The following is a 13,942-nucleotide window of genomic DNA, read 5'->3' on the forward strand; positions in this document are numbered from 1 at the left end:
TACTGACCTGTCTCCCCAAAAATCCAACCATTCCTGGCCCTAGGAGCTGTCTCTGAGGGTCATTTTCTGCCTGCTCAGAGGGCACTGGGGCTCCCACAGCTCCGTGGCAGTGCCCAGTGTCTGCCAGGTGCCCACAGGAGGCAGGAGCTGCTGGAATCGGTGCTCCCGAGGTGGGGATGAGGGAAAAAGCTCCTTCCCCATTGTTTCAGCATCGATTTCGTTCCCTCCTCCTCTGAGCTGGCTCTGCTGTGGCCAAGAGCTGCCAAGACCTACCTGGGAGTGCAGCCACGGACACTGGAGGTCAGAGCTCTTCTCCCTCCTGTCACACCTGGGTGTTCCTGCTGCTTCTCCTCCCTTTATAAACCCCTGCAGGCACTGCAGTCGCTCACCTGTGACCCTGTCCAGCTGCCTGGCCTGCATGGAAACGGCTTTCCCAGGCAGGGAATGTTATCTGCACTGGAGTTTTCTGAGTTTCTCGTTTCCAGGCAGATCCCTTCTGCTCCCTCCCCACGTTCTTTAGCTGTTCCTGGTGGTCCCACAGCTGTGGCAGATCAGCTGCTGCCTCAGTTTCTCCATCTTTAAGAGAAATTCCTCTCCCCTGGCTTGTGTTTCTAGACACTGAACCTGCAGAATGAGTTTCTTAGGATGTGAATGTCCCAGCACTACAATGACACCTGTGTCAATTATATTTCTACTGTAATTGCAAATCACAATAATATCAAAATTGCCACTTGGAGCCTTCAAGTGGCCCCTTCTCCCATCCTCACTGAGCCTGGCACACCGATCCCCCTCGGGAACAGAAATCCTGCACTGTCATCCCTCTCCAGACAAACGAGGTGCTGAGAGAGGGAGGGAATTGAGCAACAACTCATCCATGCTCGCCCAGGACCGTCAGCCAGGAGCTGATGCCAGAGGGTTTGGGATCAGGCCAGGCACATCCTGGTGCTGCTCCTGAGGGAGTCTGGGAGCCGCCAGGCGAGGAGCAGGAGGGAAACACGAGCTGGGAAGCCATGAAATCCTCCTGCATCCACGGGCTCCAGGGGCTGGGAGAGGGGGAGCATTCCTGCCTGCCCGGGGAGGGATATGGGGAACAGCCATTGCCCAGCCCAGGAATGGCATTTGTCACCTGGGAATGCCATTTCTCACCTGGGAATGCCATTTGTCACCTGGGAATGCTGTTTGTCACCTGGCCCCACTGAAGCCAGTCAATAGGACACGGGCACACCAGGTGTCACAGGGACCTGCTGCTGTCACAGCTGTCAATAACGCTCGATTTGGGACACAGCCCTCCTGAAAAACCTCGTGTCCAGCACTCAGGTGCTTCCTGGATCCCTGGGCATCCTCCCCAGCTTATCACAAAGCTCCCAGAGACTCCAGCTCAGCTTTGCTCCCTGGAAACCTCCCTGGGAATGTGGCTGAGGGTGATGCAAAGGATGTCGCCCACACAGTGTGGGGTGAGCCCTCCCTTCCCTAAACAATTTGCACAAACCCCATCCCATTCCCATTTTAATTGACTTTTCCAGTGCTTTTCTTCACACGGTTGTGATGGATGCAGCTGAAGAGTCAGCAGATGGTGCTGGGAAGTGACAAATGAGTTACCAAGAAAGGTCACTTTTCCAAAGCACTGAACTTCCCCGTGTCTTGTCCCACTGTCCCTCCAAGACGTGTCTGTCTGGCAGCTTTCCATGCATCTGGGATGGAGCCTTCTGCCTGGGGAAGGACAACCTTCCAAATCAAACAGAGGGATGAAAATTAATCATATCTGTATTAGCTGCATGCAGCCTGCCAGCTTCACCTCTTAATTATGCAAGAGTGCTCCGACAGGAAGGAATCGTGGAGCTGAAAATAAAGGATCTGACTCCAGGTCTGGGAGTGCCAGGGCAGGTGGGAGCAACAGGCACCTCCTGGCTCTGGCTCGGCCCAGTCCATAAATGCAGCTTTTGGCACATCCTGGCTGCAAAACCAGGATAAATGAAAATAAAAAATCCCAGCTGGAGGTCTCCCTGCCAGCTCTGTAATTCCACAATTCCATCCTGCTGCATCCCTGGCACAGTTTGCAACCTGCAGCCCCTGAAACTCCCCTGCCAAGCGGCAGCAGAGGTTAGAGGCAACAGAAACATGAGGGCAGGATGGGTTTGAGTGCAGCTCTGCTTGCTCTGAAAGTTAAACATGTGGCATAACTGGGAGTCGTTTTCCCAGGGAACTGGCAGTGGAGTGCAGTCCATTGGGCCTGGCAGCAGTGGCAGTGCCAAGGAAAGGGGGCAGAACGAGCTGCCTGTGCCAGCAGCACACCCAAAGCTCTCTGAAACCAGCTCTGAGGTGACCTGTGCACCCCAAAACTGGGGAAATTCTACCTGCTGCCTCAGTTTTCCATGAAAGAATAAAAGAGAGGGAAAATGGTTTTCTGGACAGAGCCTGGGTGGATTTGGCTTCTCTACAAGGGCTGGAGGGGACAGGCACTGACCAAAACCATAACAATCCTCTTTCATTGAGATTTAAAAAAAAAATTTAAATCCCTTTTTCTAATAAAATATATGTCTGGGCTTAGAAAAACTTTCTCTTCTCTCAAATAAGGAAAGAAATAAACAGGAGAAAAATGTTTCATTGCCTGGTTTCTCTACATTTTCGGTCACTCCTTTGCCACCCTCTCCCCGATGTGGAAGGAGTGAAGAGAGAAGGGAGAGGAGGTGAGAAAACGCGATGGATGCAGCTCAGCTGTTCCCATTTTGGTTTTCAAATCTGAGCCGCCCGGTTTTCACTTGAGGGATCAGGAATATTTTTAGGAATGGTACAAAATGCAGCCTCACACCCAGGGAGGGGATGTGACTGGCTTGTCCCGTGGGGCTGGGTGACATCCCTGGGCACCCCACTGTCCTTTCGGGGTGCTGTGACCCCAGGCAGGCGATGGGAGAGCTCAGAGGCAGGGAAATCACTCAGATTTCAGCCAAAGAGATCCCTGCCCTGCTCCCAGGGGATATTTATTCATTTTGGTGAGGAGGAATTCAGTTTTTCCATACTCCAGGCACCCTCTGACCTTTCATTGCCTCATTCCCTCCTTCCCCTGCCCTGTTCCCATGTCCAACACCAATGGATCAGGTTGAGCCCTGCAAGCACCAACACCAAGGCACCAGAAGAAGCCCCAGATGGTTTTTGGGGGGGCTTTTGAGGGGAAAAGGGGCAGGGAACACAACTGAGGGGGGAGAAAAGGAGGGAGAGAAAGAAGAGGAGGCGAAAGAAGGGCAGGAAAAACAACTGGGGGGGAAAGAAAAGGAAGGGAAAAAAGAGAGGGAAAGAAGAGCAGGGAAAACAAGCAGAAGGAAGAAGAAGGGGAAAAGAAAGAAAAGAGGAAGGAAAGAAGGGCAGGGAAAACAATTGGGGGGGAGAATGAAAGGATGGAAAGAAAGAAAAGGGGAGACAGAAGGGGTCCAGCATCTTTGTGCTCAGCAGTGCCAGCTGCCAGCAGATTTCCCCAGACTGGATGATGCCAGATTCCCAGGATTTATTGGTGCTCTCACTGGAGTCTCCCTGTTCATCCCAGCACCTCTCAGCAATCAGTGGCCATTTATCTGCCACAGAGGAGAAGGGTTCTGGCTCTCAAGGCACCAGTTCATCCTGGGAGGAGCAAGGAGGCAGAGCTGGATGGCTTCAGGGTGAAAAAGAGACTCCTGTGGCAGGTCAGTGAGCTCCCAGGCGAGGGATCCCAGGAGAGACTCGGAGAGGAGCAGCAGCACATCCATCCCAGCTGGGATGTGGGAAAAACAGAATGGAAAATTGTGACAGCAGCAGAAAGATCTGCAGGGCCTCGGGGCCTGTGCAGCCAGGCCTGATCCCAGCACAGGGCTCACTTTTGATAAAATGCCCGTTTAATCCGTGGATATTTTGCTTCACTGTGGAATAGCAACCTCAGCGAAAGCCTCTCAACCACAAAGGCTTTAGAGGGCTAAACAGTAAAGATTGGGAATTAAGAAGAATAAATATTAATGAAAGGGGTGGGAAAATGCATAATTTCTCCAGACAATCCTGCCTGGGCTCCCCTGCACGGGGCTGTTTGGTTTATTGTTCTCTGGAGCAGGAGCTGCACATGCTTGGAGGGATCGTGCTGGGATGGAGCTGCAGCACGAGCCACACAGAGCCTGGAGAGAGCCCACATCCCATGGGAGAGGGAAAAGGGAGCAGATTGCCCCCAAAAAGGGTCAGTATGGGATTCAACATGCAGTAAACCCTGTGCTGGTGTCAGTGGCTGTGGGTCAAACCCAGAGTGGCACAGCCAGAGCCAGAGCTGTTACATAAAGGGATGGGGAGCAGCCCTGAATGGAGGAAATGAATCCAATTACAGGATGAAGGGCACAGGGAGAGGATGGACACATTTGGTCTGGAGCAAATCCTTAAAAGGCTTTAAAGTAGGACAGAAAGAATGAATCATGGTGTAGGACATGCTGCCACCACCGAGAGGAGTTGGGGCCTTGGGATGGGGCAGGAGGCAGGAATGGGGCTCTGCACCTGGCTGAGGGACAAACACTGCCAGGATGTGGTTCTTCTGTGAGCTGGGACAGCAGTTTGGCTGTTTCTGGGGATGTTGGAGCGAGGAGCCAGCCCAGCCAGGCAGCAGGGAACAGCCCTGCTGCAAAGAGGAAACAAGCAGGCAACCCCCAAATTTCCTCCGTGCTGATTCCCATAAGATTATAACCCAGCTGCCCGTGTCACAGCAGGGTCCAGGCTTCCACTGAGAAAACTAAGGGCTTGCATTAGAAAGGAAAAAAAAAAAATTGACCCAGTTATGACAAAACGAAGCAGCACGTTCACAGCATCGCTGTGGAAAGCCATGAGCAGCCACAACAAGGCCCTCGGGAGTAACAGGATTCCACTTCAAATGAGATTTACAAATTAAAAATAAAAGAGCTGGATTATTTCTGTGTGCCTGAGCCCCCCTTCCTGGCTGCTCAGCCAGCCTCGAGTGGACACTGCAGGGTGGGGAGGGGTGCCATGCACATGCAGACCTTGGGAATTTGGGAAAATCCTTTCCTTTGTCTCTCTGACTTTGCAGTCAAGCACTGCCCCATGTCAGACAGAGGAGGAGAGCTGGACACAGATCCCTGGTAACTCCCTCAGAGAGCCCAGAAACCAGACCAAAATCCAGACTGGTTCCAGTTTGCCAGGCAGGGAGATCAGAGCAGCATTTTTGCCATCACCCCTGGCAGAGCACGACTCACTCCCAATGCAGCCCCAGGAACGCTGCCAGAGCTCCTGGGATCTGCCAGAGCTGCCAGGATCTGCCGGGATCTGATGGAGCTGCTGGGATCTGCTGGAGCTGCAGGGATCTGATGGAGCTTCTGGTTTCTGATGGAGCTGCTGGGATCTGCCGGGATCTGATGGAGCTGCCGGGACCTGATGGAGCTGTTGGGATCTGATGGAGCTTTTGGGATCTGATGGAGCTGCTGGGATCTGATGGAGCTGTTGGGATCTGCTGGAGCTGCAGGGATCTGATGGAGCTTCTGGTTTCTGATGGAGCTGCTGGGATCTGCCGGGATCTGATGGAGCTGCCGGGACCTGATGGAGCTGTTGGGATCTGATGGAGCTTTTGGGATCTGATGGAGCTGCTGGGATCTGATGGAGCTGTTGGGATCTGCTGGAGCTGCAGGGATCTGCCAGAGCTGCCGGGACCTGATGGAGCTGCCGGGATCTGATGGAGCTGCTGGGATCTGATGGAGCTGCTGGGATCTGATGGAGCTGTTGGATCTGCTGGGATCTGCCGGATCTGCTGGCTGGGCTGTGCCAGCTGCTCCTCGCTGTGGGGCCGGGGGAATGTCTTGCACACCTGCCCACTCTGCCGCAGCCCCGGGTTGTCACCGAGGGAGAAGTGTTGACAGCACCACACGGAGCGGAGCAGGTTCGCAGCTGAGCCGGGATTGCTCAGCTCCTTGGCAGCGAAATGACAGGGCCCAAAGAGTGCCTGTCTCTCCAAGGAAATCCTGCGGCGCTTGGAGAGACATTACCTGGATCAGCAGCGGGAGGAAAAGGCTGGGAGCTGACAGAGTGTGCAAATACCAGGAGAAGAGGTTGGCGCGGGGGAGCTCTCCCCACATCCCAGCTGCTTTGTGGCTTGGGGGGAGACCCTGAGCAGGATGCAGATGGAGAACCTGCATGGAAAACGGGAGCTGAGGTCCCTCCTGCTCAAATTTTGTGCATGAAACACAAAAGACAGCCTGCTGTGCGCTCTTATTTTTTGTGACAAAAGCAAGGTCACCTCCCTGTCCACCCCCAGCCCCTGCCCTGGGTGGGTGCCCAGGGCACAGGCCACAGAGCCACAGGGCCACCAGCCATGGCCAGGTAATCCCTGCTGGGGGAGGGCTGGCCCAGAGAACCCAATTGTAAATACATCAGTGTCCTCCTTCTCCCTGCCACACGTTTAAATCTATTTGATCCACTCTAATGGATTGATCTACAAGTTTGTGCACACACATCCTGCTTTGGACGGGCGGCTGGCAGCGCCTCGCCCATCACGGCCTGTCAGCTCCACTCAGCCTCACCTCGAGTGCAGAGCGAATCCAATTACAGGATAAAGGGTTTTCTTCCCCTCCATATGGTCTCTATAACGCTGTGGCTTTATCTTGCCTTAACCCCTTTCCTGGCGAGGGAGCTCCCAAGCCCGGCCTAAGCGGCTCAGCACCGCGGCCCTGGGTGGCTGCTATGTGATACGGGAAATGGGGTCTTCCCAGGGCACGCAGAGGCACATTCCTCCCTCTTCTCCTGCCCACTGGGGAGGAATGAGCCCGCACGGGAGGGAGATTCAGGGCAGCACTGGTTATAAAAGCAGCCAGCAGCACAGGAGTGCAGTCAGAGCTGTGCTCACAGCCGGGGTTCATGGGGCTGTGTGTCAGCCCAGCACCAGGAGCTCAGCACAGATGTTCCCTTCATGACTGATTTGTTGTGCTCTTGCATTTCCCTCCACCTTGCTCTGCCAGGTGTTCCCTGAGTGTCCCTGGGCAAGCGACTCTGTGGCAGGGCTGGGGATGGGCACCACAAAGGGCTCCAGGAGCCCCCCTCCCCTGTGTGAGCTCTGCCTGTCGCTGATCCCTGTGAACCAGGCGTGTCAGCTCTGTGCAAGCCGGTTATTTGATTATAATTATCATCCCTTGCTTTACACAGGGCATGAAAGCCCAGAGCAGCTCAGGGCCCCGTCACGCCGCGCGCCAACAAACAATGAGCGGAGACAATCCCAGCTCAAAGCAGGAAAACCTGCAAGGGGCAAGAAAAGCCTTTTCCTGAGGACAAACACAGAGCAGCAAAGCTCTCCTCCCGCATTAGGCAGCGCCTGGAATTTGCTGCTGTCGTAGAGTCAGCACAGAAAACAACCAGGAGCTCTCCTGGAGAGAGAGCAGCTCATAAACTTTCCCTGCTAAGAGACAGCAAATTAAAGCCATCCCTGTGACAGGGCTGCAGCAGGAGCTGAGGTTGCATTCAGGACACGTCCTGGAGGGACCAGGCACTCTCAGTGGGGTCATTTCCCTGCTCTGGGTTTACTCGAGGCCTTGGCCATTGCTCTGGGTGTGCTGACCTGCCCAGAGCTCTAGATCCACCAGCCTTGGGGCAGTGACCCCAGCGGACACATCCGTGAGGACAGCTGAGAGGGGACAGCCCTTTTACAAAGCACAGGTGGCTCAGGCTTACCTGCTCCACAGGCAGCTCCCAAAAAGGGTAAGGACCTGGTCCAGGTCGGTTGAAACCCTTCCAGTCCAGTTGTCCCTTTGAAAGGTGTCTGGGAACCACCCATGAAGCCAAATCTCCTCCACACTCAGCTGCCAGGTGAGTGGAGAGGATCTGCTGAGCCAGGAAAGGTCCCTCTCCCAAAAAGTGCAGCTGAGTGTTCTCCCAGCACCCAGACTCAGTGTCCCTCTTCCCCCCACAGCTTCCTTTGCACCAACCTTGACTTTAGAAGAGGGCAGGACACCCCAAAGGGGTGCTAGGAAGGGATGGGAGGTGACAATTTACTTTCCCATGGGGTACCCGTGCCCAGATGCAAAACCTTGGAGAAGCTGCAGAACTTTGGGATGCTGCTGGCACTGGCAGAGAGGCCCAATTGTTTTTGAAGTGAAATCTTGGAGCTGAGGATTTGCTTTCTCTTTTGAAGCTGGGCCACCACAGTGAGATATTGGAGCTGGAGGGAGTTGCCTTCTCCCATAGGAACTGGGAGGTGCACACTGGAATTGAGATGGATGCACAGCTGGTTTTGTGGACTAGAATTTCTGGGATTTCCTTTGATATTCATTCTGCAACAATGTGCCAAATTTTTGTAGAAATTTTTTGAGCTTGACTATGGCCAGGAGAGGCAGGAAATTCCTCCAGGAAAAGGTCTATGAGAAGCCATGGGGCTCCTCCACTTTCCCCTCATCCCCTCAAGGAAGACCTGGACCAGGAATTTGGTGCCTGGTGGCTTCGTGGTGTGGCAATTCCAAGAAGCACATCCATCCTGTGAGGAACCCTCATCCCAGGGCACCTGAGGCTGGCCTGACCCACTTCCCTGCACCACGTCCTACTTCTGCACCCACTGGATCAGGAATTAGGACACCATCCATCCCAACACCCCCTCAGCCTTCCGCTCCAGCTCGGAGATGCTCCAGGCGTGCAGGAGACCTCATTCATCCATGGGACAACGGTGACTTTTTCCATGGGCTGTGCCTTGAGGAGGCCCAGCTTACCTCGTTATCCGATCAGCTCCCTTAACCCCCCACATCCCCAGGATTAATGGAAGAGCTGCCCTAAGGCGCCTTAGGCAGGTCCCCTGGAGAAGGAGCCCCCATGACCCAGAAGGAAGAAATGGGGAAGAAGAACTTGGATGAGCTGGAGCGTTGGCACTGGCCCTGGGGATCCCACACTCCGTGCTGGGAGCCTGGGAAAAGCTCCTTCCATCCCTCTGGGTCTCCCAGGCTGTGCTGGTCAATCCACACTCTCTGCAGGGAGTTCAGGACGTCTTTGCTCTCCTCTGCCCCGTGGCACAACCAGGGGTGTGATCAGAGTCACACAACCAAGACCTCTGCCCCAAAATGCTGCATTTACCAAAAAATTACCAACTGCATTACCTTTGGGATGGGAAGTGGCTTCCCCTCCTACCTTTGGCCAGCTCCAGGCCTTTGGCTGTGTCAGCAGAGCCTGGATTTGGGATGCACACCCCAGCAGTCCTCACACTGAACCGGCGTCTGAAACAGAGCCCAGCCAACAGCTCAGCCCCACAAAGCTCAGTCCAGTCTTCCCCCAGTGACCTCCCCAAGGTCAGTGGGGCAGAGCTGGCCACTCCCCAGTCCCCAAGTGGTCTCACAGGGTCCTTCAGCCACCTAGGGACACCCCAAACCTGTGACACACTGTGGACCCCAGAACAGCCCGTTTTCACATCGGCCCCTCCCAAACTCCCCACCGCTCCTCCCACCTTTGCCCCTCTTCCCAAGCACTCCCCACGCCATCCCTTCCTGCCCCCAACACCTTAAACAACATTAAACACTTAATGGCAATTAATACTCTTTAATGCAGGTTTTGGGGCCAACTGGCTGCTTAGAGGGTGCTTAAACCATCAACCCCTCTCAATCCCGTTGCCCTTGTCATACAAAGTTAGCCGAGCCCCTCGTCAGCCTCCCCCCTCCCTCGAGGAGGCCGGAGGGTATAAAACCACCCCGGGGCGCGGCACCGCCAGCCCCCGGCGCGGCGCAGGGCAGGGCACCGCCTCCATCCCCTCCACTTCTGCTGCTCCTCGTAATTCATCCATTTTTTGGGTTGGAGGGGAACCCTCTCAAAGGGGTGGGGCTTCCCTTTTTTCATTAATCAGGGTCAGAACTCGATTCGTTGCAGAAAACCCCTCCGGCAGAGCAGCTCCCGCAGCCAGGGCAGCATGAACGGGACGGAGGGGATCAATTTTTACGTGCCTATGTCCAACAAGACCGGGGTGGTGCGGAGCCCCTTCGAGTACCCGCAGTACTACCTGGCCGAGCCCTGGAAATACCGCCTCGTGTGCTGCTACATCTTCTTCCTCATCTCCACCGGCTTCCCCATCAACTTCCTCACCCTCCTGGTCACCTTCAAGCACAAGAAGCTCCGGCAGCCCCTCAACTACATCCTGGTCAACCTGGCGGTGGCTGACCTGTGCATGGCCTGCTTTGGTTTCACCGTCACCTTCTACACCGCCTGGAACGGCTACTTCGTGTTTGGCCCCATTGGCTGTGCCGTGGAGGGATTCTTTGCCACGCTGGGAGGTAAGAGATGGGAATGAGGGCTTGGACTTTCCTTCTCCAGGGCTTTGGGAGTCTGGTTCCGTCCCTTCATGGCACTGTTGGGATGTGCAGCGTTGTTCTTCCGCGTGTGGGGCTCGCACTGCTCTTAAAATGGGGGAGGAAAAGAGAATTCTGCGTGTTTGATCTTGATAGCAAGGAGCCTCCATGGCATGGTGGCAGGGAAAGGAAGCCTGGGAAGGGATCCTTGTTTGTAGGATCCAGCCTGGGGTCACCTGGCCCTGGTAACAAGGTGGTTGCCAGAGACCTGCCAGGGACGACCACGGCGTGTTCCTGAATCAACGCCAAGCAGCTCGCACCAAGAACAGGCTTGGACTTGAGGTCTTTTCCCAACCTTCATGATTTCATGATAATTCCTTAACCCAAAGGCTTCCCTTTTTGGGGAAATGGAGGGTTTAGAAGGTGAAGAGAAATCCCTCAGGAAGGGAACCCCATGGTAGAGCTAGAGGTGTGGAGACACGAGAGGGCTCAGAGCTTATCCAGGGGCAAAAGGAAGGTGAGGAGGATCCAGGGTGGTTCCCAGGCTCCTCAAGGATGGCTCAGCTCTGTCCCAGCTGCACCAGATTTGGGCGCCCTTGGGATTTTCCTTGAGGCATTTCTCAGGGACACACACGAGTGCTGCCAACACTTGGCCCTGCAGAAAAACAGGGAGAATTCACTCAGCAGCCGGAGCCCACGCAGGCAGCCCTGCCCACGCCACACCTTGTGATGGATCTGACAGCCACCAGTCCTTGTTGGAGAGACCCAGAGCCACCACAGGGACTTTGCTATCCTTCCCCTAAACGGTGCCATCCCCCACAGTGATGCTGCTCTGCATATACACATTTTAAAAACATGAACATTCTGCCAAAGGCACAGCTGAATGTCCTGATCCAATCCAAGGAGCAAAGAAAGGCTTGGGGTCGAAGATCCCCAAGTCTGCTCCATCCCTGTTCAGTGAGCCTTGGGCAGTGTTATTTTGCCTTCCCGATGTTTGTACCTCTCAGAGGAGGAGGAGGAGGAGGCTCCTGTTCCCAGGGAAGGAAGTTGGCTGGGAAGCAGCGGGCTGTGCGAGCAGCAGGTCCCCAGCGAATCCCAGCACAGGGTGTCGTTATCAGCAGCTTATCACAGCTGGGGGCATTAGCAGGCTTACAGCACCGACTAAACGCTCCCAAATCCCCTGAAGTTTAATTATCCCTCATAAATACATGTGCACGTTTCCCACCCACACAGTCCCCCCCCTCCCCGCACCTCCCCCGATCCAGCGCCAGCAGAAGGCTCGTGAAATGCACAATTTAAAGGAATCAACAGGTTTGGAGGCATCTGGCAGCATTGCCAGGAATTGTGCTTCCCCACGCCCAGGTGGGATTCACTGCCTTGATTCTTAATTTATTAAAACCCCTCCGCCCCCAGCATCCCCTCGGCTCCCAGAGCTTCTGCACGTTCCGGGTGGAGGATTCCCAGTTTTCTAGCAGGATGCTGCTTATCCCACGCTGATCCCCAGCTCCCCCTGCTCTTCTGTGGAAGCACCAAGGGAAGGTGGAGCCCAGGGGGGCTCTGACCACTCCATGGGCTCTCCCTCTCCTCCCCGCAGGCCAGGTTGCTCTTTGGTCCCTGGTTGTCCTGGCCATCGAGCGCTACATCGTCATCTGCAAGCCCATGGGCAACTTCCGCTTCTCCGCCAGCCACGCCATGATGGGCATCGCCTTCACCTGGGTCATGGCCATTTCCTGCGCCGCCCCGCCGCTCTTCGGCTGGTCCAGGTGAGCCCCAGGATCCCCAGCAGCTCCTGGACCCCTCCATCCCTGCAGGGAGAGCAGGTGGCTCCCAGCAGGGAAGTGCTTGGCCTTGGAGGAGGGAAATGAATGTCCCGTTCTCATGGGAGGGGGTGTCACTGCGTGCTTGAGTGCACCCCAACCACCCGTACCACCCTTCCAGCATCCCCCATCCTCAGGGAATTCCATCCCTGTTGCCCCTCAGGGAGGGTCCTGGAGCAGATTCCCACCTTTCTCCTGCCAGGTACATCCCGGAGGGGATGCAGTGCTCCTGTGGGCCTGACTACTACACCCACAACCCCGACTTCCACAACGAGTCCTACGTGCTCTACATGTTTGTCATCCACTTCATCATCCCCGTTGTCATCATCTTCTTCTCCTACGGGCGCCTCGTTTGCAAAGTCCGCGAGGTAACGGCCGGAGGGGACCGATGGGGACAGGGGGGGTGGCTCGGGCAGGATTGAGGGGTGTGAGTTGGGGCTGCAGAGCTGCCCCTCACCACCCTCTGTGTGCACAGGCAGCTGCCCAGCAGCAGGAATCGGCCACGACCCAGAAGGCAGAGAAGGAGGTGACGCGGATGGTGATCCTGATGGTGCTGGGCTTCATGCTGGCCTGGACGCCCTACGCCGTGGTGGCGTTCTGGATCTTCACCAACAAGGGCGCCGACTTCACGGCCACACTGATGGCAGTGCCTGCCTTCTTCTCCAAGAGCTCCTCCCTCTACAACCCCATCATCTATGTGCTCATGAACAAACAGGTGAGACACCCACATCTGGGGGCTCCACGGGCACGTTGCTCCTTCCCAGAAGGATCTCAGTCCATCCAGGGACTCCTGGCCCTGTGGCACGTCCCCTCTGGCCCCCAGTGCCACCACTGTCATTTCTCTCCCCTCCCCAGTTCCGTAACTGCATGATCACCACAATCTGCTGCGGCAAGAACCCCTTTGGGGATGAGGACACCTCCTCCACCGTATCCCAGAGCAAGACCGAGGTCTCCTCCGTCTCCTCCAGCCAAGTATCACCTGCATAGAGCATGGACAGTTTGAACTGGGGTGACCTGCCGAGCTCGGGGACCCAGACAGACGCCCCCCAGCCATTCCCTCGTGCCCCGGCCCCCTCCCCTGCAGGGGAATTTAGCTGTGCCCGTCCTGCCATAGCTGTGCAGACCCCACCCCACACATCCACGGGGACCCACACGTGGCACTCTGAGCTCTGCCAGAGTGCTCCCACTCTGACCTGCTCCCAGGAGCACGGCACCTCTGGGGGACTGTCCCCACCTGTCCCCACTGAGTTCGAACAGCAGCAGATGATGGGGACCCCAAACCTTTTCCTGCCTGAATCCCACTCCCCGCCAGCATCGCCCTTCCCTGGGCTCCAGGGAGCATCACAGGAGCACCCAGGCCTCATTTGCAAAAATCTAAATATTCTGGCAAAGCCCCAGGAGCAGGACCCTGTGGCTGGGGTGGCCCCACCTGCCCCTCAGCAGGGCCTGAGCCTGGGGCTCTCTGGAGCCACGCTCCCGCCGGGATTCCCAGCAGGAATCGATTCCTGCAGCCTCTATAAATCAATACAACAAACGGAGCCACGGGCGGGAGCCCAGCTCCCTCTATCCCCAAGACACCACTGTAGATACATTTTTTTGTCTTGGAACCTGTAAATATTTGCTCATGTCCTTTGAAATCTCTATCCCTCTCAGCTCTTTCCTTTCTTCTCCTGTTCCCCACTCCAAAGCAGAGAAATTCCCCTTCCACCTCTGCTCTGGCTGGACAGGCACGGCCAACCCTGGAGGGTGGGGCCGGGACCCGAGCGCTTTCCTGTACATATTTTATAAATAAATAATCTCATGTCAGCACAAGGACATCTGCAGTCAAGGAGTAGGGGTTTAAAAAAAACTAAGAAATAAACAGAAGCAGCA

At 55.6% G+C, this 13,942-nt stretch overlaps 1 protein-coding gene across 1 annotated transcript; it reads left to right on the forward strand.

The window, feature by feature from the left end:
- The first annotated feature begins 9,877 nt into the window (after positions 1-9,877).
- On the forward strand, positions 9,878-13,935 carry LOC118696421 (green-sensitive opsin). The gene is made up of 5 exons (XM_036398581.1): positions 9,878-10,238; positions 11,848-12,016; positions 12,273-12,438; positions 12,546-12,785; positions 12,926-13,935. Exons 1-5 carry the CDS (start codon positions 9,878-9,880, stop codon positions 13,055-13,057), a joined length of 1,068 nt encoding a protein of 355 aa, XP_036254474.1. The 3' UTR covers positions 13,058-13,935.
- Positions 13,936-13,942: the final 7 nt, after the last annotated feature.

The sequence above is a fragment of the Molothrus ater genome, chromosome 25 (genome assembly GCF_012460135.2).
Source record: "Molothrus ater isolate BHLD 08-10-18 breed brown headed cowbird chromosome 25, BPBGC_Mater_1.1, whole genome shotgun sequence".
Taxonomy (NCBI): domain Eukaryota; kingdom Metazoa; phylum Chordata; class Aves; order Passeriformes; family Icteridae; genus Molothrus; species Molothrus ater.